This window comes from Equus caballus, chromosome 5 (assembly GCF_041296265.1).
Source record: "Equus caballus isolate H_3958 breed thoroughbred chromosome 5, TB-T2T, whole genome shotgun sequence".
Classification (NCBI taxonomy): Eukaryota; Metazoa; Chordata; class Mammalia; order Perissodactyla; family Equidae; genus Equus; species Equus caballus.
The window spans coordinates 25,717,664-25,744,323 of record NC_091688.1 but is presented as its reverse complement, the minus strand read 5'-3'; the positions used below and the strand labels follow the sequence as shown (position 1 = coordinate 25,744,323).

General features: G+C 46.8%; 2 protein-coding genes across 6 annotated transcripts; one reads left to right on the top strand and one right to left on the bottom strand.

The window, feature by feature from the left end:
* The first annotated feature begins 300 nt into the window (after nucleotides 1-300).
* On the top strand, nucleotides 301-23,795 carry TRAF3IP3 (TRAF3 interacting protein 3). Of its 5 annotated transcripts, XM_001490938.6 has the most exons (16): nucleotides 302-562; nucleotides 5,078-5,481; nucleotides 7,098-7,245; nucleotides 7,392-7,455; nucleotides 7,718-7,742; nucleotides 8,009-8,038; nucleotides 8,132-8,227; nucleotides 14,432-14,503; nucleotides 17,005-17,145; nucleotides 17,270-17,407; nucleotides 18,601-18,736; nucleotides 19,305-19,367; nucleotides 20,750-20,809; nucleotides 21,912-22,048; nucleotides 22,796-22,909; nucleotides 23,536-23,795. In XM_001490938.6, exons 2-16 carry the CDS (start codon nucleotides 5,137-5,139, stop codon nucleotides 23,626-23,628), a joined length of 1,662 nt encoding a protein of 553 aa, XP_001490988.2. In that variant the 5' UTR covers nucleotides 302-562; nucleotides 5,078-5,136; the 3' UTR covers nucleotides 23,629-23,795. The 5 variants fall into 5 exon arrangements, 4 of the variants coding, with proteins under 4 accessions (XP_070122859.1, XP_001490988.2, XP_070122860.1 ...); XR_290262.4 differs by lacking the exon at nucleotides 21,912-22,048 and having other exon boundaries at nucleotides 303-562; XM_070266758.1 differs by lacking the exons at nucleotides 21,912-22,048; nucleotides 22,796-22,909; nucleotides 23,536-23,795 and having other exon boundaries at nucleotides 301-562; nucleotides 5,269-5,481; nucleotides 20,750-21,088.
* On the bottom strand, nucleotides 20,282-26,133 carry C5H1orf74 (chromosome 5 C1orf74 homolog). Its single transcript, XM_005609827.4, has 2 exons — nucleotides 25,888-26,133; nucleotides 20,282-25,180 (listed from the first exon to the last, which is right to left on the bottom strand). The coding sequence occupies exon 2, from the start codon at nucleotides 25,102-25,104 to the stop codon at nucleotides 24,295-24,297; it is 810 nt and encodes a 269-aa protein (XP_005609884.1). The 5' UTR covers nucleotides 25,105-25,180; nucleotides 25,888-26,133; the 3' UTR covers nucleotides 20,282-24,294.
* Nucleotides 26,134-26,660: the final 527 nt, after the last annotated feature.

Here is a 26,660-nt window from a genome sequence, read left to right as displayed (position 1 = left end):
AGAAAGTCTTCACAGTACCAGAATTGGGAAGAAGTAACTAAAGGAAAGAAAATTCTTACACAGAGAGCTACCTGACACAGATGAAAATCTATACAGGGAACAACTCTTCAAGGTCAAAAAGGCATTTTTCCCCTCATAGAAACTGCAAGGCCCATCCTTGTCCACTCCTGGAAAGGAATCTTGACTTGAAACTGTTCACAAGCTCAGACCAATCCAATAACAAGAGGAAGGGTGGCTGGGGTGCCCACTGATGGGAGGAGCTCCTGAGCCCAGCCCTGGAGGCCTCAAGGGTGCAGGGGCCCACTCAGACCATGTCAGAGAGCAAGAGAGAGGAACTAGGGTGAGCAAGCATTGTGGCTTTGTCTATTTCCTGTTTCAGCAAGGCTGCTGCGGAAAAAAAAGACGGTACCAAGAAGGGAAATGCTAGGGGGGCCCAGAGCCATGAATTGAGAGCTTGAACTTTACTCAGCTGCCGTCTTGCCCCATCTGAGACCAGAGGCAAGATCTGCCCAGGAGCTGGAATGCTTTCCTAAGCTGCTTGGTTTGGAGCCTGGGACCCGAGGTAACTGAGGAGGATTGCTTTTATGTCCAGGTTTGGAATCTCTGACTCTGGGGTGGGGCATAAGACTCTGTCATCCAAGCTTCCCTGGGCTGAACAGGGAGACAGGAGTGAATGGTGTAGTTTAAGAGTGTTTGGGGTTCGGTAACCAAGACAGCGTTCTGCTTTGGTTTCCAGGGACACTAGCCAAGGCGCGGGGCTCAGCCTCCATTGCTCTCTCCTCCATCCCTTAGATCAGATTAGAGGTGAGTCAAATGACTTAGAGTTCAGGCTACCCGATGACCAAGTCATAAATTAAATGACCTTTCATAGTTCGCTTCAAAGCAGGGACGCCATAACATGAAGCTGCCTTTCCAGCAACTGTACAAGTCTTTCTCTCCTCAGCTCACACTGAGAGCTCGAGATCCCAAAGCCCAGACCTGTGCAGGAAGCCATTCATTGCAAACACAGCCAGAAAGTAGGAACAGAGTCTTGGAGAGGTGACAAAAACCACTGTCAGGGTGAAGGGTAGTGCTCCGATCTCTCCCTGAGGCAGTGAGGAGAGCTTCCCCCAGCCAGTCCTACCTCACCCCAGAGCTCCAGTTGGGCTCTCTCGTGCTGCCAAGGGGCACCCCACAGATGCCAGAAAGCCTGGGCAGCGGCCCAGTGACCTTTCTTTGAACCACACAGGGACCAGTTCCTTTTTCTTCTATAGCCCATCCCCATCAGTCAGCCATCCCACGTGGCTTCTTGTGTTTAAGCAAATCAGAAAGTCAAGACATCCCGGAGTGCTGGGTGTGATTCCGCTCAGCTGTGCCACATCAAATCCTACCAGGTGTGAGGGTCTGGGGGTCTGAGACGGCTCCCTTTCCTAAGGAGCCATTTCTACTCCAACTCCCTACTTGGGTAATAAGTCCCAACGTCTGCCTCTCAGGAAGCAAAGCAGGGCAGCCGTGTTTCAGTGGACTGGTATAGACAGCCTGGTAGAGAGCCCAGAGAGAACTTCTATCAGGGGCCATCTCCTCCCCCACAAGCCTTTCTTCTTCATGGCAGGAAGGCAGGAAGATTCTCCGTAATCAAAGCATCTGCCTCCTCTAGAAAGCCTGAGGATTACCTGGAGCCAAACAGGGTGGGGACCTAGAGCCCCACATTTCTGTGGTGGGATGCTGGCATGCTGGACACCAATTCTTCACTCCCGTCTCTTTGCCTTTCTGCTGGGACTAATGGAGGCGGTGGTTGTGTCCAGACCACAGAGAAGTCCTTTCTCCTTGTAGCCCACACCCAGAGGTCAGATGAACCAGGACAGTAAATATGATTTCAACCCAGGGCCAGCATCCCCTCCATGTGGTAAACAGTACCCCTTCAAAGAGAAAGGGGGTGGGGGAATTAGAGGATGCGGCGTTCTCAGTCCTGGAAGTGCTAGGTTAGCCTGGGGCCTTCATCTTACAGCACCGAGTCTTCAATATCCAGGATCAGCAGGACAGGGGTAATAATAATCATGGCTTACATATGTTATTACAGAAAGCTAACATTTATTGTATGCCAAGTGCGAGATGCTGGATGTGCACTTTCTCTTTAATCCTCATAACCTTGGGAGGTAGTTTCCCATTTTAGAGATGAGGAGACTGAGGCTTAGAGATGTTTAATAGGTTGTTTGAAAGCACATAGGTAGTAGGTAACAGAGCCAGGACATGTATCCGCACAGTCTGAGTCCAGAGCCAGGGCTCCCTCTCCTCCCCCATCTATGGCAGAAGAGCCAGGAGCTATGGCTTGGATGCCCCAAGGGTAGATTCTGGACATGGAGCTCACCTGCACGTGATACTGAGTCCCCTCCACCCAGTATTTATAATTTAATGTGGGTGGGCCTCTCAGATCCTTTTCTAAGTTTTTAAGTAAAGAAGGCAGTGGTATTGTGATAAGTAAGATAAGTCAGACAGATTAAGAGAATACTTCTCAGACTCGTAACATGGACATGTCATCGGTGGAGCTAGAAGTCACTGGAGTCCTAACTATGGTGCTGAGAGATCTTAACGCCAGGGATGCCAGGAGTCTGCTGAGATTTTTAGGTACAGAGATTTATGTACAATTGGCAATAACTGCCAAATTATTACCAGAAAAGATACACCAAAATGAAACCTCAACTTCAACAATTTTGAGTATCTAACTAATCCTAACCTAATCAGTATAGAATATGATAATTTTAATTATCTTTGCCAATTTTGGAGAGAGTAATTAATATGCCTTTGCTGTTGTAATTTAAATTTGATTAATTTTATTTTAGGTTAAACTTTCTTCTTTTTGAAAAAGCTCCCCCCCACCATTTTTTTTCTTTTGGTGAAGAAGATTGGCCCTGAGCTGACATCTATTGCCAATCTTCCTTTTTTTTTTTTCTCCCCAAAGCCCCAGTACATAGTTGTATTTCCTAGCTGTTGGTCATTCTAGTTCTTCTGTGTGGGATGCCACCATGGCATGACTTGATGAGCAGTTCTAGGTCCACGCCCAGGATCCAAACCAGTGAACCCAGCGCAGCCGAAGCAGAGGACTCGAACTTAACCATTTGACCACGGGTCTGGCTCCTTAGGTTGAACTCTAAAATAGTTGAACTTGCTGATGGTTTGCCTTGCATCTTTTGTTAAATGTCAGTTCAAAGTGTTGTTCTTAATGATTTGCATATGCTTTATATGGCTGATACTACTTTTCGCATACTTAATGTTTCCCAATTTGTAAGAAAAAAAGAAAAAAGAAAGTAACAGGTGGGAAGTTAGGGGACCCCTACAGAGTAGGAGTGAGGAGAAAGGCCTAAAGAAAGGGGAGAACCACCCAGGGATGGGATGAGAGGACAAGCATTGACAACCTCACAGTTCTGCTTGGGATCAGCACTGCCCGAAACCAAAGTACGCCCCTGGAAGCCTCAAGAGTCAGGCAATTGAGAGCATGCAGGGCTTGACCATGTAAGACCCCTCTCAGGGAGTGAGACTGCCCCACCCATGAGCCCAGGGAATCGGTGGTACCATCAGAGAGAGAGTAAGAATCCTGCAGAGAATTCCAGACTGAGCTAGGATGGCCAGTGAAGTTCCAATGAAGGTGCAGATAGGTTGGTACCTGTTGAGTCTGTTTGGCCTTAAATAAACCCAAGGGGCTAGAGCTGGCAAATGCCTGCTGGCTGGTGAAGCTGAGATACCCTTCTCTGACCTCCCCAGGAACTAGGTTTCCAGGGTGGTGGGTAGTGAGGTTGTGGGACAGAGAGGACAAGTGGCAGCTGTTACGGGGAGTCCCTTTTCCTTCGTGAGTCACCTGGCTGACTCCAGTGGTCAGTGGAAGAAGGGCACAGAATTTCCGGTGCTCAGGATCCAGCTCAGCCAAGTCCAGCCCCGACTCAGCCAAGCTACCAGAGGGTTGTAGGAGAATAAACAAATCTGCAGAAGGTAGGTAAGGGAGAGTAGGAAAGTGAAAGAAGGGCACAGAGAAGGAAGAAGGGATTAGGGTTTGGGGGTTATGTGAGTAGCAGGTAAGGCCATGTAAAGGGGCAGCAAGTGTGGCCTTGACACCAAGCCTGGTTCCCTGAGGACTTTCCATTACTGTTTTTGTTTGGTTTTTGTTTGTTTGTTTCACTTTTGTTTGTAATAACCTCATTGAGGTATGATCCACGTGGTTGCTGGTTTCAATGCACATTTTGTGTCTGGGCTAAGGAAAGCAGACTTGGCACCATACTTAGTCCTGACAGGGAGGTGATTCCAAAAAATGGAACCCTCAGCTCGGAGAGTTATTGAACTGGAAGCTCTGAAATGGATTTTGGCCAGCACTGGGCATGTGGCAGGTGCTTGGCCAATACTGATTTGAGACGATCTGTACCTAAGAGTCAGAACCCGGTCCTAGGCCAGAAGTGGGGTGCCAATGGGCCAACATCAGGACTTTATGATCGGAGGAATTAGGATGGGATTTCTCTCCTGAACCATGCCCAGGACCAGGCTCACAAGCCAGTTGCTAGGGGCTAAGAAGAAAGGAGTGAGATCTAGTCACAGTGCTGGCCACACCTTGGGTGGTCTGGTTATCCCTCCAGGCCTTAGGAAGAGTTGTTTACCTATTTTAGTAACAACCTGGACCACGAAAGCAGTAAAGATGCTGGCTTTTCTTTTAGATTGTGGAACAGCCAGCCAAGTAACTTGTTCTCTAGAAGTCCCTGGAAAATGAACACATCTCTGCCATCCAAAAGGTTACAAGCTCATGATGATTTGTATCAATTATTTCTCTTCTGCCTCTGACTTAGAGGCAGAGTAAGATGTTTGGTCAAGGAAGAAGTGGCAGCCAGGAAGACCTTTCTACTTTAAAGAGGGGGAGACACAGGCTAGAGAAAAGCAGAAATTAGCATAGAGACTGGACCCAGGAGTCCTGACTCCCAGTTTGACGCTGTCACCTCCTCAGTTTTCAACCCACACATATGGGACTCCGTGCTATTTCTGCCCCCTTGTCCATGGAGATCGTCATTTTTCTGCCCGTCTCCTGACCCCTCCCCTTCGCCTCCCTCTTGGCGTTTGGCAGACCCAGGCAGCTATTCCAGGAACTGGACGCCAAGCACAACAGGTGTTCAAGAGGTCATCATGATCAGCCCAGACCCCAGGCCTTCCCCGGGCTTGGCCCGCCGGGCTGAGAGCTACGAGGCCAAGTGTGAGCGCCGGCAGGAGACCCGTGAAGGCCGCCGCCGCCGCCCCAACGTGACCACTTGCCGCCAGGTGGAGAAGGCGCTGAGGACCCAGCAAAGAGAACAGCTCCAGAGAGCTCGACAACAACAGTTCTTCAGAAGAAGGAACCTGGAGCTGGAGGAGGAAAGCAAGGCACGGAGCTCCCAGGCCAGGGAGCACGGTCCCTCCAGGAGGACAGGCCAGGCAACTGACCTCAAGGAACCTTTGTCTTGGGCCAAGAGGATCTCTTCCTCCAGACAGCAGGTGGGCCATGTCGAGGGACACTGCTCTGCGTATGTGGTGGAGGGATACCAGGGGGGATGGGGGGCTCAAAGTCACTAAAAAGTGGCTTAAATGAAGTCCCTTCTTCCTCAGCCATATTAAAGTCTTTCTTAGCCACTTACTCATTCAGAGATTTCTGTTGTTGTGTTGTTTGTTTGTTTAGCTATTTTTTGTTTTGTACTTGCCTTTTAGGAGAAAAAAATAATGTTAAAAACAATTCCATAGTTAATTCCTAGTATCAGTTCAAATTTAGGCAATCCATACATATCTTCCACAGCATTCATTTGTCCATCATTTAACAAATATTTACTGAGTGCTTACTGGATGCCAGGTACGCAGGCCAATTCCCTTGATGCCCTCTCTCAAAACACGTGCCCACACACATTTCTCTCCTTTATTCTTCTGTGAGGCTATTGCACCAAGCCACCTTCTCTTTTTCTCTTGGGCTGTTCCAATGCTATTAAATTCACTCAGCGAAGGCCCTCATCTGGTCCAGGAAGCCTTCCCTGGCTTCTCAGGCCACCTCTGTCCTGTGTGGTCCTTATGAGGTTATAAATCCTCTAAGATTGTGTAACTCTTAGAGGGCCCATTAGTCTGGCCTGGGAAGGAGCAGTCTTGGCAAAAATCAGGGCATGTCGAAATGACCTCAGCCGCCAAACCATCTGTGTCTTCCGTCCCACGTTGTGCACATGTTGACCGCAGGGATGGGTCTGCTGTATTCCCTGGAAGTGCCTGGCATTGAACCCTACCCAGAGTTGCTGCTCGGCCAGGGCTTCTTAACTAGTGTATTTTTGTCCACAATAGGAGGTGCTGTTCAGAAAAATGACCCTTGAGCCCACTGGTAAAATAAAACCAACTGTGCGCTTTCTAAGGCAAGGTTTCTGAATGCTTTTTGTTGAAAGAAAAATTTAAGGAGAAAAAGAACAGAAAACACAATTAACTAAAGAATAGATAACTGAGCCTATCAGTTATCTATTGAGACTGAGTTAGTCCACATGATTGGATATTTCCTAGCCTTTAAGTGTTATGTCACAAGCATGGGATTGTTGAGTCAGTAAGAAGAAAATATAAAAAAGAGCAGGTTAAATTGTGACAACTACTACCGCACGCCTCCCTACAACTCCCTACTTTACCTTCTCTTCACACAAAGCTCAGCGATAGCCCAGCTGTTAATAAGGGGAAGGAAGGCCTCTCTAGAAGATGGAAGGGACCTTGGTGATCGTCTTCTCCAACTCATTACACAGACAGGAGACTGAGACCTAGAAAAGGCAGACCCCTCACTCCTGACTCAGCTCTCTGTCCATATCACCACGCTGGCTGTGCAAGTGGCCGAGACCAAACAAGGCAGAACAGGGGTTCTGGAGCGAGCAATTGGGGGTAAGCCCAGCTCCCCCTTTGCCTGGCCTGAAGAGGGCCATTCCCACCTGCCAGGACAAGGGAGGGCAGGAGCATGGATAACCTTGTAGCGTTGAAGGCTTGAATGGGTTGCTTTGATTTTCTGGACCTAAAACTTGATCATTGGTTCATCTTTCTGCAATCAGCTGGAGAATCTTTTTCTAAGAGGCTCTAGGCTTTCAACATCTCCCACTTCTTTCCAGGTGACGGGGACCAGGTCTGAGGTCTTTCCAACACAGCATCATCCTCCCTCAGGTGTCCAGAGGGATCTGGCTGACAACCTCCCCTCTCAGGCTGGGGGCCTTCCACCACAGGACTCTTCTGTCAAGAAGCCAGCCAAATACCACCGTGGTAAGAGCAGAGCCCCCCTCCCTCACTGGGGCCTACAGAGAATCTGCCACAGCAGTCCCAGCTACCTGGCAGGGGAGAGTCCCTGTCCCTCCCCACTTCCGCCACTCCTCCCAGTGGGGTCTGAGTCACCTCATCCTCCATCTCAGGCACTCAGACAAAGGCAGAAGAAACACAGCCAACAATCAAGAATGATGCCAGTCAACAAACCAAGTGAGTACCTTTCATGTTCCTCACCCCGACTCCCTCACATCCCATCCACTCCTCTCTTCTAAGCTTTTACTTGAGTACCCTCACCAAGTATCTGGAGAGGGAACACAATGAATTTCAATGTCTACCTTAATTAAGAAAGAGAAAGACCTTTCCCACCCTTCTGGCTCTTCAGAAGAGATCAGAGAAGGAATCAACCCACTGCCTCCTGACGTGCTTGTTTCTCTGAACCATTGCTTTCTGTGTTTGTTTCTTCTCTTCCCAGTTATGGAGTTGCAGTTTTAGATAAGGTAAGAAAATCCTCACCTTGAAGAGGTTGAATCAGATGGTATCTAAGCTCCTCCAGATGTCCTCCTCCGACATCTGGAATTCCATGGTAAACTCAGGCTGGGATGGAGGAACACTTTTCTCCTAGATGGCAAGGGGGCACTGACCACAGACATGGGGGGCTGGAGGGACTCTGTCTGAGCCAAGGCAGAAGGTTTACTCAACACAAGCCAGCCCTGGCTCTGGCCCCTGCTCTTAGAGTCTTCTTGAATGCCCTTTTTCTTTCTAGGAGATCATCCAGCTTTCCGAGTACCTCAAAGTAAGTAACATGTGAACTCTCCCCTAGGCTCCTCCATCCATCTTCTCCCTCCTCTTCTACGTTAATCTTACCCTCTTGCATTTTTCCCCCCAGGAGGCCCTACAAAGGGAGCTGGTTCTAAAACAGAAAATGGTGATTCTTCAAGACCTACTGTCCACCCTGATTCGGGCTTCTGATAGCTCTTGGAAGGTAAGGGGATGCAATCTTTGAACAAAGCTCATGGGCTTCTATGTGTGCCAATCTCATTCTTCTTTCCATATCCTTCTAGCAAAAGAAGAGGTTTTCTCACTACTGAAGAGTGAGGTGGGAAGAGGCAGGTGATGGGGAATGGTGCTAAGTCCTAGAAATCAAACAGTAAAACACAGTAAATATATGGCAGGGTTCTGCTAAATCTAGGGTCATCAACTGAGGCCCAATGTTATACATACCCAGGGAAGACCCAGAACCAAAAGGGGGAAGAATTCCTATTTTTAATTTGTTAGAAGGAAACAAAGAACACCCCAATACAGCTAATATTACTGACTGTGGTAAACGTCAACTATTTTCGTATGGGATTCACACCAATATTAACTCCAAGCCAGCATGCACCCACTACTCAGCCCAGACGTGAATGTCTGAATGGTTCGGGTCCTTAGAGGTCACCTAGTCTCATTCTCTCATTTTGCCAATGAGGAAACTGAGTGTCAGAGAGGTCCAGTGAGTTGCCCAAAGTCACACTGCTAGTTAGAGGCAGAACTGGAACTGAAATTCAGACCTTCTGTTTTTGGTCCATTCCTTCAACAAATATTCATAGATCCTGATTTCTGTACTGAGCACTGGAAATAATGAGATTAATTAGACAGGTTTTTGGGGGTTTATGGTATTGTAACAGAGACAGATGCCTAAACAATGCCAAGATATGAGAAATAAAAGAAATGTTTTCAGGATATAGTAGAACACCAGAAAGAATGAATGACTCCAGGGAAGGAGAGAGCCAGGGAAATGTTTATAGTTATGTAAGTATTTGCCAGGCAAATGTGGAAGCAGTAACTGTGTTCTGGGCAGGGGACAAGCACAAAGACTCAGAGGCATGATACAGTCTGGTACAATGGGTCTCCAACTTTTTCATCTCGGGATCCCTTTATACTCTCAAAAAAAGTTATTGAAAACCCCAAAGAACTTTTTATATTTACCATATCAGAATTTACATATTAGAAATTTAAACGTCTTAAAATACATGTTCATTTTAAAATAACCATAGTCAGTCCATTCCATGTGAACCTAAATTACATATTTTTATGAAAAATAAGTATATTTTTCAAAAAATAGTGAGGGAGTAGCATTGTTTTACACTTTTGAAAATCTTGTTAATGTCTGGCTAAACAGAAGACAGCTAGATTCTTTTTTTTTTTTTTTCCTGCTTTTTTCTCCCCAAATCCCCCCAGTACATAGCTGTATATTCTAGTTGTAGGTCCTTCTGGCTGTGCTATGTGGGACACCTCATGAGCAGTGCCATGTCTGCGCCCAGGATCCAAACCAGCGAAACCCCGGGCCGCCAAAGCGAAGCGCGCCAACTTAACCACTCGGCCACCAGGCCAGCCCTGACGGCTAGATTCTTATATTTGCTTCTGCATTCAATATGCTCCAATACATTGTTTTGGTTGAAGCATATGAGGAAAATGTAGCCTCATACAGATATGTAGTTGGAAAAAGGAAGAACTTGCAGATCCCTTGAAAGGGTGTCTCAGGGATGCCCAGGGGTTCTTGGACTCCGCAATGAAACCCCTAGACTAGTAAGTCCAGGGAGTGACAAGCAGTTTGGTGCCACCAGAGCATAAAGCGCCAGGTGCAAGAGAGAACGCACAACTTCACAGGCCTCCATGAGCATCTAACCCTGCCACATAGATGGCTTGTACTAGACAGAGGGAGAGAACAGAAGGGCGTGGAGCAAAACTGAGAAGTTTGCAGTGATGTGAAAAAGACTTCCCTCCCTCCTCACGTCAGTCATTGGCCCTGGATTCAAGTGTCTATGTTCTGGGCTCCTAACTGTTAAGGAAGTCATTTCCATTGGCCAAGGAGCCTGGGACAGAGAGCTGTGCATGCCAGGTGTTTTCCGGTGCTGAACTAAACTGAGATCATCTCACTTGGTTATTCCACAGACATTTGATCAGTTCCAACTGTGTGCTGGGCCCTGTGCTACGGGGACAAAAAGAAGTAGGGCCCTTGCTCTTGAGGAGCCCACATGTCAGCCAGAAAGAGGGAGACATGTAATAACTAACTCCAATACAGTGTGAGAAAGTATAATAGCAGTGTCTACAAAGTGATGCAAGGAAAAGAGAAGGGAGCAATTATTCTGCCTGAGCTGGAGTAGGGTAGGCTCCAAAGGACAGGGACTGCTTTAGCTGGGTCCTGAAGGATGAATAAGAGTTTACTAGTACAGAAATAGGAATGATGGTGGGGGAACAAAGGCAGAAAGGAAAAGAATGTTTAAGGTAAAGGAATCAAAATGATTACAGGCCAAGGTGTAACAAAGCATTGGGTGTAGCAGAGCGTGGCTGAAATGAAGGGATCATGTCAGAGAAGTACCAAAGATAAGATCAGGGAGGGCCTCAGACAAGTCTCTGAATTATGGTGCTTAAACTTTTTCTGTTGAACGGGGTATCTCAAACTTAAATAATGTATGGACTCTCTTTTAAATGAAAAACGTATGTATCTCAGATCCATGAGAACGCATGCTGTCCCCAGTTTGAGAAACACTGCTACAGGCAGTAAGCAGGCTAACAACAGAGCTATGCTTTATTTGGGGTTAAAATCCTACAGTCTGGCACATCCTCAGAAGAAGCTCAATCAATAGCCTGGAATTGAATTGAAAGTGAGTGATGAGATCTGTGTTTTAAAAGGTTCTCTGACAAGAATGAGCACCCCTGCTAGGGGTTGGGGTGGGGTGATGAAAACTCCTAATATCCCAGGTAAGACACTATCAGAGTTTGAATCAGAGCAAGCTTGGTGGGAACGGGGAGGATGTATTAAGAGCCATTTCCACGGTGGACTCTGAGGGGCAGTTTCCCTCTGTACTCCGGCACAAGTTCCTCTGACCATGGTTCTGTCCCCCTTCTTCCCACCCCTCCCAATACTCACCCTTCTTTTCTTCCTCCTCCCCACCAACCCCCAGCTTCCTGTTTTTAAGAAAAATAGTTTCAGATTTCTCAGTTAAGAGATCTTGCTTCCCCCAAAACAAGACAGTTCAACCCTCTATCCCTCCCGTGGATGCGTCAACTTCAATGGAAGCACAGCCCCAGTCTGTGTTGTTTGGGAAAAGTAATTGGAAGAACGTGGCCAGAACTGGGTCTCTGACATTCAGCCCAGTTCAGGCCTTTATTTTTTCCATTTCGCCTCTGTGATTGGAATCTTTAACTTCGTATGCAGAGAAGCTCACCGCAAACTCTGCTAGAACCCCAAGGATCAGCTCCCTCCATTGCCTCCAGCTCCACACTGACTCTAGGCCTTCTGGATACAGCAGGCCCTGGGGCTGCTGAGACTCCTGAGCTGGATCCAACCTTCAGAGCAGAAACAACTCAGGCAGCGGAGAACTCGAGCTCTCGATATCAAGTAATACAAAGACAGGAGCAGGGCACACTTGGGTTTTAAGCTCTGCAAAGTGGAAATGAGATCTTGAGATGACAGCACAGCGGGGGATTGGCTGCAAGCACTAAGCAACCTCTGCTAGAGCAGAGAGGAGCTGTGGGCTGGTGCTTTTGTGGTGAGGTGGTAGTGTTTCTGGAGAACAGATCAGAGGCAGGGCAAAGCCAAGCAGAAGCAGGAGCCGAAGCCCTCAGACCAGCACCAGGTGTGTATGGCCTCCCCTTTGCTCTCTTTTCCAACGGAGGGTACTGTGCTCTCTGAACTCTGGGATCCCGGGGTGTGATTGCCCAAGAAAGTCCACAATAGGACTGTAAAAACTGCTTCTTTCCCCATACTGTACAGTGGCCTCATGTGGGGAGAGCTGGGGCTCAGACCAGGAAACTACATGCCCCATTTGCAACAACTTGGCTGCAATTTTCCTGCCTGCCTTGGGTAGTCTGGGAAGGCAGAGCTAGGGACGAGATATTTTCCAGTCCCAGACTTGGGTGGTCCTTCAACCCCACTGAAGGGGCCATCCTGAATTGTCTTCGATTGCAAGATGAATGGAAAAGTAATCTGGGGTGCAGCTAAAATACAAAAACAGTTGGAAGACGCAAAATATTGGATTAAAACCATACTAAGGAAGGAGACAGGAGCTACCCAAAAAGGGTAGGAGACTGGGGAAATGTAAGAATACTGCCTTGGGCTTGTCTGTTTTCTTTCCAAACTACAGCAAGATAAACCTTAAACTCAGTGGGTTTGATTGCACTCTGCATAGTAAGAGTTTAGGCAAAGGAAAAAATGCGCAGAGTTGGAAAGAAATCTGAACCAGGAGGTGGGGTTGCGGAGGGAGTTGATTTCAGGACCTGTGGATTGACAATAAACAGCCCACTCAGGGGAATGCAGCCCTTTGACCGGTTACTGTAAAGCCCAGAACAGTAGAAGTCTTTGTCCATCTCTTTTATCTGACCCAAAGCCCTGTGGTTACTGTAGATGCCAAATCCCTGAGTCTCAGCTCTCACACGAGACATTATGGAAAACATTAATAGCAGGAGGCACTCGGAAAAATTATTTTTGGCAAAGCCTTTTGCTTTTGCAAGGCCTGGCTGAGTAATACAGGAAGCAGAAAGGGTGGAGGCGCCCCCTGGCTCTCATGATGAGAAGAATCAGCCAAACAAGATCAAAACAAGAGCCTTGAGATACCACTTCCTGCCTCCCCCAGGTGCCCTGAAACTCAGGGAGGGAGACAGACCTCAAAACTGAGTCCCCTCCTCTGCCCCCAGGCCGTTATAGACCGGAAACCTCATGAGGGTTGGAAACGTCCAAGCCTCCTGACTGAGCGGGGCCATGGCGTCTCAGGCCTGAGCAGAAATGTAATTTCCAGACCTTATAAGTGTCCCAAAGGGCCTGGTTAGAAGGTGCCAGAAAAAGGATATGAATACCAGTTACCAGTAAAGAGATCTACGGCCTTTTCCTGGGAAATCAGCTCCCATCCATGGTACCCTCCCCTCTCCCCTACCCCCTCAGATACACATCCTTAGATCAAACTCAGGGCTGGAAGATCAAAACCCCTACCTGAGAAAAAGGGGGAAGTCTACAGGTGGAGGGATGAACAAAGCAGCAAGGAAGTGGTTAGCTACCTATTCAGCTGAAATACTGAAAAACTGAGAAAGAGATAATGACCCTTCCTGTCTGCCTTTCTCCACCCTCACCCTTGACATTAGCATCCCTCTTGGAATGTCCAAAATGCCTTTAGACAGACCCAATTTATGAATAAATAGAATATGGCTTTCTGCGAAGTCCTCTTACCCCCACCCCTACCCCACCCACACACTACCTTAATACCTCTTCTCCATCTCTTTCTTTTCTAAAGAATCTCTCGTCTTGAGCCCTATGTGTGTGTGTGTGTGTGTGTGTGTGTATGTTTGGCGAGGAGGGGAGTGTATTAGCTTGCTAAGGCTGCTGTAAGAAAATACCACAGACCAGGTGGCTTAACCAACAGAAATTTATTTTCTCACAATTCTGGAGGCTAGAAGTCTGAGATCAAGGTGTTGACAGGGTTGGTTTCTTCTGAGGCCTCTCCTTGGTGGCCATCTTCTCTGTGTGTCTTTACGTGGTCTTTTCTCTGTGTATCCTGATGTCCTAATCTCCTCTTCTTATAAGGAAACCAGTCATACTGGCTTAGGGCCCACACTAATGACCTCACTTTAACTTAATTACCTCTTTAAATACCCTATCTGAGGTACTGGGGGTTAGGATGTCAATATATGAATGGGGGGGGGGGGGGTTGGGAGAACACAATTCAGCCTATAACAGGGGTAAGAGAGGGAATGTATATGCCCCCAGGAGAAGAGACCCCTTTAGTCTTCTTGGCCTATACTTTAGAGGTAAAGGTCCATGCACAAGACTGAGAGGAGATGAGGAGTACAGAAGTGCCTAGACAGACAGGGGAGAGAGGTAATGAGGGAGGAAAAGGAGAGCTGAGAAGCTTTCCTTCAAATGGACTCCTGCTGTGCTACCCTGAGCCATTTGATAGAGCACCTCAAGGTACAGAGAGGACATAGAGGGCCAGACTGATTCTTCCTTCTCCTATTCCAGAGAAAGAGGAAAAGATCCTCTCCTACCCAAACATCTTTTGTCACCTTTCTCCTCCCTACCTCCTGAAAGAGTTCAGTTCCACAAACATTGTTTGAGCACAGACGATGTTCTAGGCAATAGGCTGGGAATTCAGAACAAAACTCCTTGCATGCTATATTTTGACCCAAACTCATTAACTCATCCCATTTGCTCCAGGGCCAGCTTAATGAAGACAAATTGAAAGGCAAACTGAGATCCTTAGAAAACCAGCTGTATACCTGTACCCAGGTAAGCATTCTGGAGGACACTTCCAGCCAAGAAATCTAGAATTAAAGTAATTTATAATTAAAATAACCCAAAATCATTGATTAAAGGATGCTTGAACCTCAATCCTACTCCCTAGAAATGCCACCTGACAGATTGATGCACCCATTCCTACTCACCAAGTTCTGGTTTTGCCATTTTCACTTTGGTCCCCAATTCACCACAACACTATTTCCATCCTCCTCTCCCTTTTTCCTGGTGTCCTTCCCTTTGCACCCTGGGAAGGAACCCCGGCACCAAGCACTTTGCCAGCTCCAGGGGAACCTTGAGGATACCTGGAGCTTGGTAAAAATTCATACCACCCAGACAGAACTTCACAGGTCCAATCTTTGAACAGATGAGTTGGATATTATAATGAAGCCTTGCAAAATGATTTTCATTCCACGGGTAACTTTTATCTAGTAACGATCTCTGCAAGAGATAGAAAGAAATCAGCTTTCACATTTGAGGATGGATTTCTGACAGGCGGTGAGTTGTCAAATAAGAGACTGAGGTGAGGCATTTGAAGTTAGGGAGATAAAGTGGACCTGGCACAGGTGGGGTCTTTCAGGGGAACAGAATTTACATAGCCTATTGGTTTACTGATCCACGGCTTTTATTTTCATATTTTCAGCTTTCATATTTTCACTATGAGCTGCTTTGTCAGACTCTTATGAACTAAATAACGCCAACTAAGCTCATAAGAGACCAACATATAATCCAGTATGTCAGTCTATTTATTTTTAATGAGGGATAAAGCTGGCCAGTGACCAGCATTGTTAAGTCCAATAACCGGGACATACTAATGTATGACCTCAACCAATAACTCCTGTATCTGGTTTCTAATGAATGTTCTAAGAACACAGGACCCACTCACATTTAAATACAAATTTTCAGATGATTCCAAAGCTAATTGGAGATTATTCCATATTGATCCTTAAATGTGTGTTGTCTAGACTACTGCTTACCCAGTGGGTAATCTAGAATTGACAGTAAAAGCTTCCTGCCTTCTCCAAAATCACAGGGTATAAAGATGAAAGGCATGGGGAGGGCAAGATCCCTAGTGAATTTGCAAAGCTGCTCTTGTGTGTTTCTCTTGATCCTGAAGCCAGAAGGGATTCTAAAAATGAAAATGTGTTAATTTAAAAACATTAATTTAGTTTACTGGGGGATTGCTCAGATCCCTGAGGCTACAAAGATTTTTTTTTTTTTTAAATACTCTCTGTCCTGAAGGAGTTTACAAGCCCATAGGGAGACAGATGAGTCAAGAGATTGGAGAGAGGGAAACATACAGGAGATACTAAGTGAACACTAAGAAAAGCTACTTAATCCATAAAGAGTCGAGGGATGGGATGGTTAGTCAAGATTTATCAGAATTTACATGATTCTTGAGCTGAATCTTGAGCATGAGTAGAATTTAACCAGGTGAAAAGGGTGAGTAAAGATGCTCTAGGCAGAAGAAGCAGAGGCCAAAAAGCTTAGGAAACATGCAAGCAGTTCAGCCTGGGTAGAGACAGCATGGAATGAAAGTCTGGGCTTATACGTAGTAGCCGTGCCAACGAGTTTGGACCTGATCCTTAGGACACTGAGCATCCACTGACAGATTTATTATTTTTATTGTATTTATTTTTAATCTTATTCATTTATTGTTTTACAATTGGCCCTGAACTAACATCTGTTGTCAGTCTTTTTCTTCTTCTTCTTCTCCCCAAAGCCCCCAAGTACATAGTTGTATATTCTAGTTGTAGAGCCTTCTGGTTGTGCTATGTGGGATGCCACCTCAGCATGGCCTGATGAGTGGTGCTAGGTCTGCACCCAGGATTCGAACCAGCAAAACCCTGGGCCACCAAAGTGGAGTGCACGAACTTAACCTCTCAGCCACAGGGCCAGCCACTCCACTGAGAGATTTAAGCAGGGAGTGATGTGATCAGATTTACACTTTAGAAAGAACTCCCTAGCTGTAAGGCTTGAAGACAGGGAAACTGTCACATTGATCCATATAATGGTATTATTAGTCTGAACTAGGAAGTGGCAGTAGGGACAGAGAGGAGACAGGTACAAGCTATTAAGGAGGTTGACTTGAAAAGCTTGATGACCAACTGATTACTGGGAGAAAGTGAGAGAGAAGCCAAGGATGACTGCCTGGTTGAGGGCTTGGGAGACTGGGTGGGTGACGATGCTGGTCAGAGTGAGGAAGCCCAGGAGAAAGAAGCAGGCTTAGAAAGACGATTTCCCATTGGAAATACTGAATTTCAAGTACCTGCGGAAGGCCCAGCATTCCTAGGGCAGCTTAGTATCCCCACTCACCTCTCACATCACCTGAAGGACTCTCTCTGCCCACCCCTAGCCTGGAAGAAGGTCCACCAGATTACTTGTTATCTCTGCCCTGGAGGCAAGGACCAAATTCTTTTCATTTCTGTATCCCAGCTCAGGTTTTGACACACAGACGCTCAATGTATATTTGTTGAATTGCATCACATTTACAGAAATACTCCCCTTGGGGAATGAAAAAGGTGCTACTGGAGATGGAAGACCAGAAAAACAGCTATGAGCAGAAGGCCAAGGAGTCACTGCAGAAAGTGCTGGAGGAGAAAATGAGTGCAGAGCAGCAACTGCAGAGCACGCAGGTAGGGGGATGCTGCAGAATCCTTGGGGCTGGCAACCCCTGGGCAGCTCTAGGCAACAAAGGAGCCAGCTGCACAACTCTTATGGAACCTCCAAGACACCACCCTCTCCTCTGATCTCTCTCAGCGGTCTCTGGCTCTGGCGGAGCAGAAGTGTGAAGAGTGGAGGAGCCAATACGAAGCTCTGAAGGAGGACTGGAAGACACTGGGGACCCAGTACAGAGAGCTGGAGAGCCAACTCCATGTCCTTCAGTCCAAACTGCAGGTACCAGGCCCTGGGGGTAGAGAGTAGGGAGAGGAGGCAGGGTTATGGGAGGGGGGCAATGACAGCAGTGATGAGAGAAGCTACTGTTGAGTTGGGGCCCCAAAGGCAGCTGAGAGCATCTGACTTTCAGTTCCTCACTCACTGCTCACTTTGTACCAGATTCTGTTTTGGCTCTGAAATCTTATTTTGAGTTTAGCAAGGATATCTGCACTGCTCATGCAAATGAACTAAGTGTTCACTTGAAGGTCACCCTCCAAACGCAAAAGGCCAGGCTGGAACATTCATCAGCCTCCTGTCTTACCCCAACCCACTCTCTGCACCCCAGCCCAGTAGAGCATCCAGTTCAGAAGTGCCCACTACTGGCACATAAAAAATGTCACTAATTTACTTATAGGTTGAGTATTAACTAACACATCCTGCTGACGTATTTTTAAAGCAATGACAGTAGACCCTGGCGTTCTCAAGGGTTCCATCATTTCCCATCTCTGTTACCTCGGAGAAGTTAACTAACCTCCTAAGCCTCAGTTTCCCCATTTCTAAAGTGAGGATAACAATGCCGACATCATAGGACTGTTATAAGAATGAGTGAGGTAATCTGGGCAGAGCACTTAGCACAATGCTTACTTACTTGGTTTGGAATTTTGAGAACCCACCTCAAAAGTCTGTAATTTTACTGAAGCAGGGATCCGAACAGCCCATTTGATAAGAGACAGGGTATGTGAGTCTTATCAAAGGACGAAGCCAGCTGCCCACTGCATCGCATCCACATCTCAACCTCTGCTGTTCTCTTCCTCACATCACCTACAAGGCAACTGTTATGGTCTTTTTCTTTTTAATCTTAATTCTTTGTGAAAAATGACCTTACCCAACAAAAAAAAAAACTGATAGTATTAGAATGAAAAGTAAAAACAAAGTGAAGACATCTAGACAAGTGATGATTTGGTGTTCCTTAATCTGGGCATTTACCCAAATGAGTCCTTGTGACGACCAAAAATCTAAAGCATTGTTTGTTATAAGTGTGAGAAGTAGAGCAAGAATTAAAAAAAAAAAAAGGTTTCCCTATTTTTCTATTTCTCTAATACTCCTTCTATTTCTAAAGCTCTACAATTTTCTACAGTTTTCCTCTTCCATGGGAAGTGCCCCAACCTCCACCCCAGCACTGACCTGCTTGTGTCGGCTCCTCCTCCTCACAGGGAGCAGACAGTAGAGACTTACAGATGAACCAGGCTCTGCGACTTTTGGAGAATGAGCACCAGGAACTGCAGGCCAAGATTGAATGCCTGCAGGGGGACAGAGACCTGTGCAGCTCAGACACCCAACACCTACAAGGTACCCCTCTCCCTGGAGGCCTCTGGCTGAGCGAGCCCAGAGGAAAAAACCCGGGTGGAGAGAAAGGCTTCAGTCTTTCATTGTTTGCTTGGTTGGCTTTGTGGTTTCATTTTACCTTGAGGGAAAGGCAGGGCTGTTTTACTCATCCAAGGCTGAAAATTAATTAATTTCAATGCATGCAAGGATCTTGTAGGATCAGCTCTCTTTTCCAGCCCATCCCTTTGGGCCAGATCACAGCTGCTCCCTCATCAGTCACAGGTGTCAAGGCCACATTTCTAACTTGAAAAAGGCAAGGTCAGTTGAAACACAAAGCAGAGTGAAGGTTTCCCAGTCACAGCCTCTGTCAGGACCAAAATGTGTGCAAATACAACCCTTAATTCAACCCGACATGGTTGAGGCAGATGAAATCCAAGGCACTGGGGACAAGTAGAAGGAAGAGCAACTTGCACTGACACCTATCAGATGGCATGCACAAAACAGCCCCTATGACTGATTTCCATCTCAGGCGTCCAGTTCATTAAGTCTGAGGTCGGTTCTTCCATTTTGGTTTGCATTATTTCATTTTCAGATCAACTAAAGAGGTCAGAGGAGGAGAAACTCGCCCTGGTGACCAAAGTACAGCAGTTGCAGAGTAAGTTTCTTTTCGAGATTCGGAAAGGAGCACAGGTGGCTTTTTGGGGTTCCTGGAGTTCCTGCCTCACAAAAGGCATCCAGAGTAGAGATCGGGGGCCCAGTCTTCGGCATTTCCTTTGAGCACGTTCAGATCCTCTTGGAAGTGAGGTCATTTACATAGCTCTTCACAAGTTACAGATTAGCCTCTGTTCTTTTTTTTCTTTTCTACTTTTCTCCTTCCATGCCAATGACAACCGCCTGCATGTCCCCCAGAATTGCAGATTTCAAAGTGCTGGGTTTTCTAAGGCTGTTCTTATTCTATATATTCTAACTTATTATGTACATAAATATGTCACATAAACCTTTGTCACTGGGAATGGTTCAGAAAATAAGCCCACACTACATATGCCTCAGTTCACTTGAAAACTACATATAAGGGCCAAGAGGAAAAGGGGCTTTTCAGAAGAGTAGGCAATTTCTGAAAAGCTAGAGAAGCCGATTCAATTAATGGCTGCCCACCACCTTAACCTACAGAGCAGAAGCTGAATGGGCGAGAAGTCATTTCACAACCGTGCCTTCATTTACTCAACACATGTTTATTGAGATCCTACCAACTGCCCGGCATTGTAGACCCGGCACTGAGGATACAATAATGAACAGAACTGACACGGTTCCTTCCCTAATGAAGCTGACATTCTAAGTAAGCTCTAGAGTGGAGTACGGAGTTTCTATGAACAAATAAATATGTGTTAGGTAGTAATAACTGCTATGGAGAAAAACAGAGCAGGTTAAAGGGAAAAGAGTTGCTATTTTATACAAGGTCATCTGGGAAAGTCTTTCTTCTAAGGTAACATTTAAGAAGAGACAAAGGTAAAGACATGGTAGGAAGAGACATAAGGATGGTATATTCGTAACAAAGTACAACAGACTGGGTGACTTAAAAAACAGAAATTTATTTTCTCACAGTTCTGAGGGCTAGAAGTCCAAAAATCAAAGTGTTGGCAGGGTTGCTTCCTTCTGAGGATCTGTGAGAAGGATCTGTTCCTGGCCTCTCTCCTGGGCCTCGAGATGGCCATCTTCTCCCGATGCCTCTTCACATCTTCCATCTATGCATGTCTGTGTCCGAATTTCCCCTTCTTAAAAGGACGCCAGTCATATTAGACTAGGGTCCACCCTAATGTCCTATTTTACCTTGATTATCTCTGTAAAGAACCTCTCTCCAAAAAAGGTCACAATCTGAAGTGCTGGGAGTTAGGACTTTAACATGAATTTGGGGGGCCACAATTCAACCTATAACAGATGGGAACATCTTTAATAATTAAGGTTCTAAGCAAAGTTCTGAAAAGACACTCTTTGCAGTAAATACGCCAGCACAGACAAGGTCCTTGTGTTTCCCTACAGGTCTGCTTCAGAATCAATCCTTACAGCTTCAAGAACAGGAGAAACTCTTAACAAAGAAAGGTCAGCAAATTTACTTCCACAAATTCTAAGATAGTGCTCTTTCCTTGCTGGCTAGAGGCAGGGGGATGCACTACATGACCTCTCGGAGTCCCATCCAGTTCTGGAACTGTGTTAGGTTAGGGACCTGGGGGAGCTTTTAAAGGACTGATCAGTGGCTCTGAGAACACTTGAACTAGTTAGCTTCCTATCCTGAGAGGTATATAAACTGTGAAAAGGATTTCTACTCCCTCTGAAAACATGTTTGTGTTGAACATTTCAATAAATTGATTTTGAACTCAGTATTTCATGTCAATTTTTACACTTGGCTTTCCAAATCACATCCAACTCCCCAAGTCTAAACCATGTTGCATGCAACACTCACCTCACTCTTAACCCTTAAGTATCTGCTGCCTTAGGGTCCTAAGAAGAATCTATCACGCATCTGAAGGGGGCAAACGCTCCTCACTGATCCACTACACATGGCCTTTTGTTTTCTTAGCACAATCACTGGGTAAAATATAAAGCAGAAATCATTATGCCCACATAGTATGGATAAGAAAATGAAGGTCTATGGTCATACAAACTAAGGACACAGCTACGACAACAATTCAGAATTTCCGACTCCTGGTCCAGTGCTCTCTTTACCAAGGCTAAGACTACCAGGTGGCTGAGAAACCATCTTTAACCATATAAAGAAGAATTCTAGGATATGACTGCCATTCTCAAGACTTTGAAATGAGGACAGAAGGGAAAAAGGGTTATAACAAAGCATTTAGCAAACCTACCAGACTAACTAGAAAGGATACGACATACAGCCAAAGAAACTGGATTAATAAATGTTCTCTAGAAGTATCCGGCATTAGAGAGGACTAGGGATACAAAGAAAAGATGCCCACCTTGCCCTAAAGGGGCTCGAATGCCAGCTCTCTGTCCAGGTTGAGCAGGGTCCCCAGGGGAGTTCTTTAAAGATCAGAGAATTCCTCTCCATGCAGTCCAGCCAGGGACAGGCCCTCTCTTGTTCCCTCCCCTCCCTTTTCCTCATTCCTAGGGGTTCTCTCAGTGGCAGGGCCCTTCCTCAGAGGTGTGGGCCTCACTATCACTGAGAATCTGGCTGCTTTTTTAGATCAGGCTCTGCCTGTGTGGAGTCCAAAACCCTCCAGTAACGAAGCGGAGCCTGAGGGTACAGGGAAGGAGAAAGACTGGGATTCCAGAGACGAGCTGCAAAAGAAGACTTTGCAGCTCCAGGCCAAGGAAAAGGAGGTGAGACGGTGACCTCAGATAGTGAGGGGCTCATCCCACAGTGGCAGGGGAACTGCCAGGAGGCAGCCAGAAAGCAGGGATTTCAACATTTAAATTGCGACTGGATGCCCGCACTTATTCATTTGCCCATATAAATGTCTCTGCTTTCGGGTTAACTTGTCAATCTTTTCCCTTCCTTATTTATATGGACCCCTATTTCAAGGTTTTAAATAGCTACCTTTTGGAAAGTCAATCTAAACTCAAACACATTCAATAAACATATTAACTCCCCAAACTTTGTCCTACACTGAGTATCTTAAAACTTTATATAGTGCCTTTTAAATAACAAGACTCTTCCTACCGACATATTCACAAACATACCTATGCCCAGAAGTATCTGCATGCAACTAGCTCCTGGGAAAGACTTGGACTAAGATCACTTCCAGGTCTTTTGTGCTATAAGAACTTCATTTTTTGTGTCCTCATTTACAAAGCTCTTGCACATACACTGTCACATCAAAGCACTTACATGTATAACATACATTATAATGTGCATTATAAGCAATCATTTAAATGAATACACTCCAGACAAACTAGGTGAGACATACAAAAAGCAAAGTGAAATCTCCAAGAAAGGCTGGGAGGGGAGGATGGTGGGAAATATTCCAAACGAATGAAGGGGTAGCTGACACAGGGCCTTCTCCCCTCCCTGGGCTCTGTCCCAGACAGAACTGGTGGTGATGACCCTGGTGGTATTCTCCCCCGCAGTGCAGAGAACTGCATTCGGAGTTAGACAACCTCAGTGACGAGTACCTCTCCTGCCTGCGTAAGCTGCAGCACTGTCGAGAAGAACTGAACCAGAGCCAGCAGCAGCCTCGAAGAGTAAGAGGGTCTCTCCTCCTGTACAGCCCTGGGTGATGATGGGGCAATTCCTCCTTTAGCCAAATCTTGCAGATAAACTTTATCAGCCCTTGCCGACATGCGGCCAGCCTGTCCCATTCAGCTTGGTTTATACTATACTGACAGTATAGCAACCATGGAAAGAAACACTGGCTCATGCATCCAAGCCTAATTTTCATGGAACTCTTGAGCCTGAAGGGAAAGACTTACTATCAGTTAAAGTAGAAAATGGTGTTCTTTTAGCCTACTATGAGCATGGTGGCAAGGACAGAGAGAGGAGAGCAAAAGTACTGAGGAATATGAACAGAGGATAATATAATTTTGCTGAGTTACTTTCCAGCCTTGATTATTCAAATCAGTATTTAGGTATCTGGCCCCCTCCTTCCCTGGGCCAGTGATCCTAGCTTATGGGCCCGTGACCACCGGTAAAGTGGTTTTATCCCAAGGGAGGTGACAAAGTCAGAGACAGTGATGTAAAAAGCTTTTTCTCCTCCACCAACCCAAGGTTTTCCATTGGGCTAGAATGGGAAGAAGGAAGATTGTTTCTGCCTATATCTTCTCCAACCAACCACGGCCTCTTTCTCTTTTCTCCCTCTCCCTCCTCACAGAGGCAATGCAGCCAATGGCTCCCCATGCTGATGATGATGATTGCTATAGCACTGGCAGTGTTCCTGGCCAACAAGGACAGCATCATGATCTAAATAATTGTGACAGCTGCCATGGGTGAAAACGGAAGCAAGAAACTCAATAAAAAACTCATAAGGTTTGGGTACTTTAAAGTGTGGATCTTCCCAACTCGACTGACATTTCTGACTTTATTTTTTTTTACCCTACTGCAAAATAAATAAACAAACTTCACCTGACAGTCTCTTTTCCTCAGAACTCTCAGTTTATTTCCGAATGACATCACATCACAAAAAAGACACTTCAACATCCTGGTCTACTCTCCCTAGTCCAATTCAGTTGGAGGACTACAAACACTCAGTGAAGCCCAGTCCTTCTACTTTCTAGCAGACACTACCCACATCCAGCAGGTATATTTAAACACTACCATACAAGGGTGAGCTACTTGTCCTCCACCACCCTTCTTCTCCACAACCTCTTTCCTTCTATCTCCTATCCAGAGAAAAATAGACAACTCAGCTAAGAGGACTCCATAGTATAGAAACGGCAAATATGTCCTACCAATGCTACCGCCACTGCCATGTATTCCCATGCCCACTGCAGATGTGGCCAACTGATTACAGCATTCTTCCCTCATGTTCTCAAGATGCTCAGAATTACCACTTGAGATGACTCCTATTTACCATCCCTGACCTAAAGCTAATCATTTCTTCAGTAACTTCTACATGGGAAAAGAGTTAAAGTCAGAGGGCCACGGCCGGCAGTGTGACTATCTCAGAGGAAATGCTGAGGTCAGCAATGTCACTCTGAGTCCCACATCGAGTTCTAAGGTCCTTCTCCCAAGTATTTAGAATGTCCCTGAGGGCTGGGAACAAGCTCTCTGGGACACTAAAGGAATAGAGCAAGACTGGGGGTTGACCGAGCATCCATGAGATGCGGGCAGTGAACACCCGTAATGGGGTCAGGGCTAAGCAGTTGTCATCTCCCTGGTTCAGGTGAAAGGTATAGGAGACGGGATAGCCCAGGAGGATCCCAAACACAGTACAGAGATTCCAATCTGAGGAATGGAGCCTGCTGGAGGAGACGGCCAGGGAGGGGTCCCTCTGCAGCCCCTGCAAATGCATGATAATCTCAGCCACGCGGGCCTTCAAGTCTTGAAGCTGGTCCAGGAAGCAGATAGAAGGATGAGGTTGGGAGCTGGAAACATCCACAAAGGCTATAGTACCAAGCAACACCTGCTCCAAGTGTTGACATACGTGCTCAAGACTGACAATCAGGCTGTTTTCTCCAATCTCAAGGATGTGAAGTCTCTGAGACAGGAAGCCCAGGCCCAGCAGCTCCTCCAGATAGCTCTGGAGCTCTGATGCCCCTGCACAGTTGCAATCATAGAGCAGAGCTGGCTTCAATCCCCGGGCCACAGCCAACACCTCTCCTGCTAGGTGAAGGCAGGCAGCTCGCGGTGGACTCCGTTTCTTTCCCATGCCCAAGGTCTGCTGAGCAGCTGCCACCAGCAGCTGAGGACTTGGTGTTGACATGGGACCTGGAAGCAACATCAAGCATGGCCTCCTTAACTAGCTACAGTCCCCTCCCCGGGCCACATCTCTGAGCTCCAGACAATTGAGGAAGGGCCTAAAAACAAAGCAGTAGCAGGGAATTACTAACACCAGCCAGTGACATACCAAGAAAGCTGCCAATAGCTTTCCCCTAAGTCTTACATCTTCCAAACGTCCTTCCAACCCTCCCCCTGCTTTGGAATGCTAACCTAGCCCAGACAAGACAGGGTCACCAACACTACCAGATTTCTGTGGTTGACTTAGTCTCCCTTAGTCCCAAATTCATGGTCTTTCCGGCCTTACGGCTAGATTTACATCCTCTGGCTTCTATTCTAATTTTACCTGCTGTAATTTACTTTCTCTGATTCAAAACTTAAGGAGTTTGGAGCAGAAAAGAGGCAGGGCAGTCTCTGGCAAAATTCAGAGCACGCCACCTAAAACCGCCCTTCTGAGACAGACTTCCAGGTTCCAAATACACTCCTTCCACGGCCAACTTCCCCTTCTCTCCCCGCCAAGCACAGTTGCAAGACTAGCAATCTGATTAAACTAATATACACTAGAATGTGGACTAATAACCATCTTACCCTGGGACATAAAAGTAAATAAAGGAAATGTTACAATTGCAGGAGGGCTGTATCTTAACTTCTGCCGGCAGCGCCTCCCGCTTCTGGCCGACACCCACGGGCCCTCGGCAGATGGGGTCACCCCAGTCCCCACACCCTCTCCTGAGCATATTATCGTGACTTGTTAAATAAGGCTGAGGTCCCTCTCTCACACACGTACGTTCTTCTTCCGCTGCAGGTTGGCAGACGCAGGAACCCCTTCCAGATTCCTGCCCACCGCCGGCAAAGCGGCGAACCCCCAGCATTCCACCGCAGCACTGGAAACCCCGCCCGCTCGGCTCCCGGTCGGAGAAGTCAGCCTATTGCGCATGCCCAACACAACCCCCTCCCCGCCGCCCTCCGTGACGTCAGACAGTCCGCTCGCGCGCCTCGCGTTAGAACCCCCGGCAAGGCCGCCCCGCCGCGTGCCGGAAGTGTGGATGCCGGCGGCCCGGCCCCTTCCGGCCAGACAGACGCCGGCACTCTCCGCTTGCGTAGGAGCGCGGAGGGGCGGAAGTGGACGAAAGGCGGCGCCTGGCGGAGCTGGTAACCTGCCGCTGTCGTCACCCTGCCGCGCCTGTGTGTTACTAAGTCTGGTGTCCTAGTTGACCAGGAAGTCAGGACAGAGTACACAGGGCAAAAACACCGTTTGTGTCTAGAGGAGTGCCCTTTCCCCTCCAGACAAAACTTATCTCAAGACAAGCGATGTGTTTTGCAGAATGTCCTCACTTCCGGGTGGTGCTACAAAGTTTTCTTTTTTTGTAGACTTTGACCTCCCTGAATCCTAAATTTGAGGGGCTGAATTCTCAGAAGGGAAGTGGGTGGACAAGTGCTGTCCTAGCCGCGGTTTGTCACCTCTAAGCAGAGTGCGAAGGGCATGAGTGTGCACTCTGAACAAATGTGTGCTAGACATGCTTCTAGGCGCTGGAAGTATTGCAGCGTGCAAAACAAAAA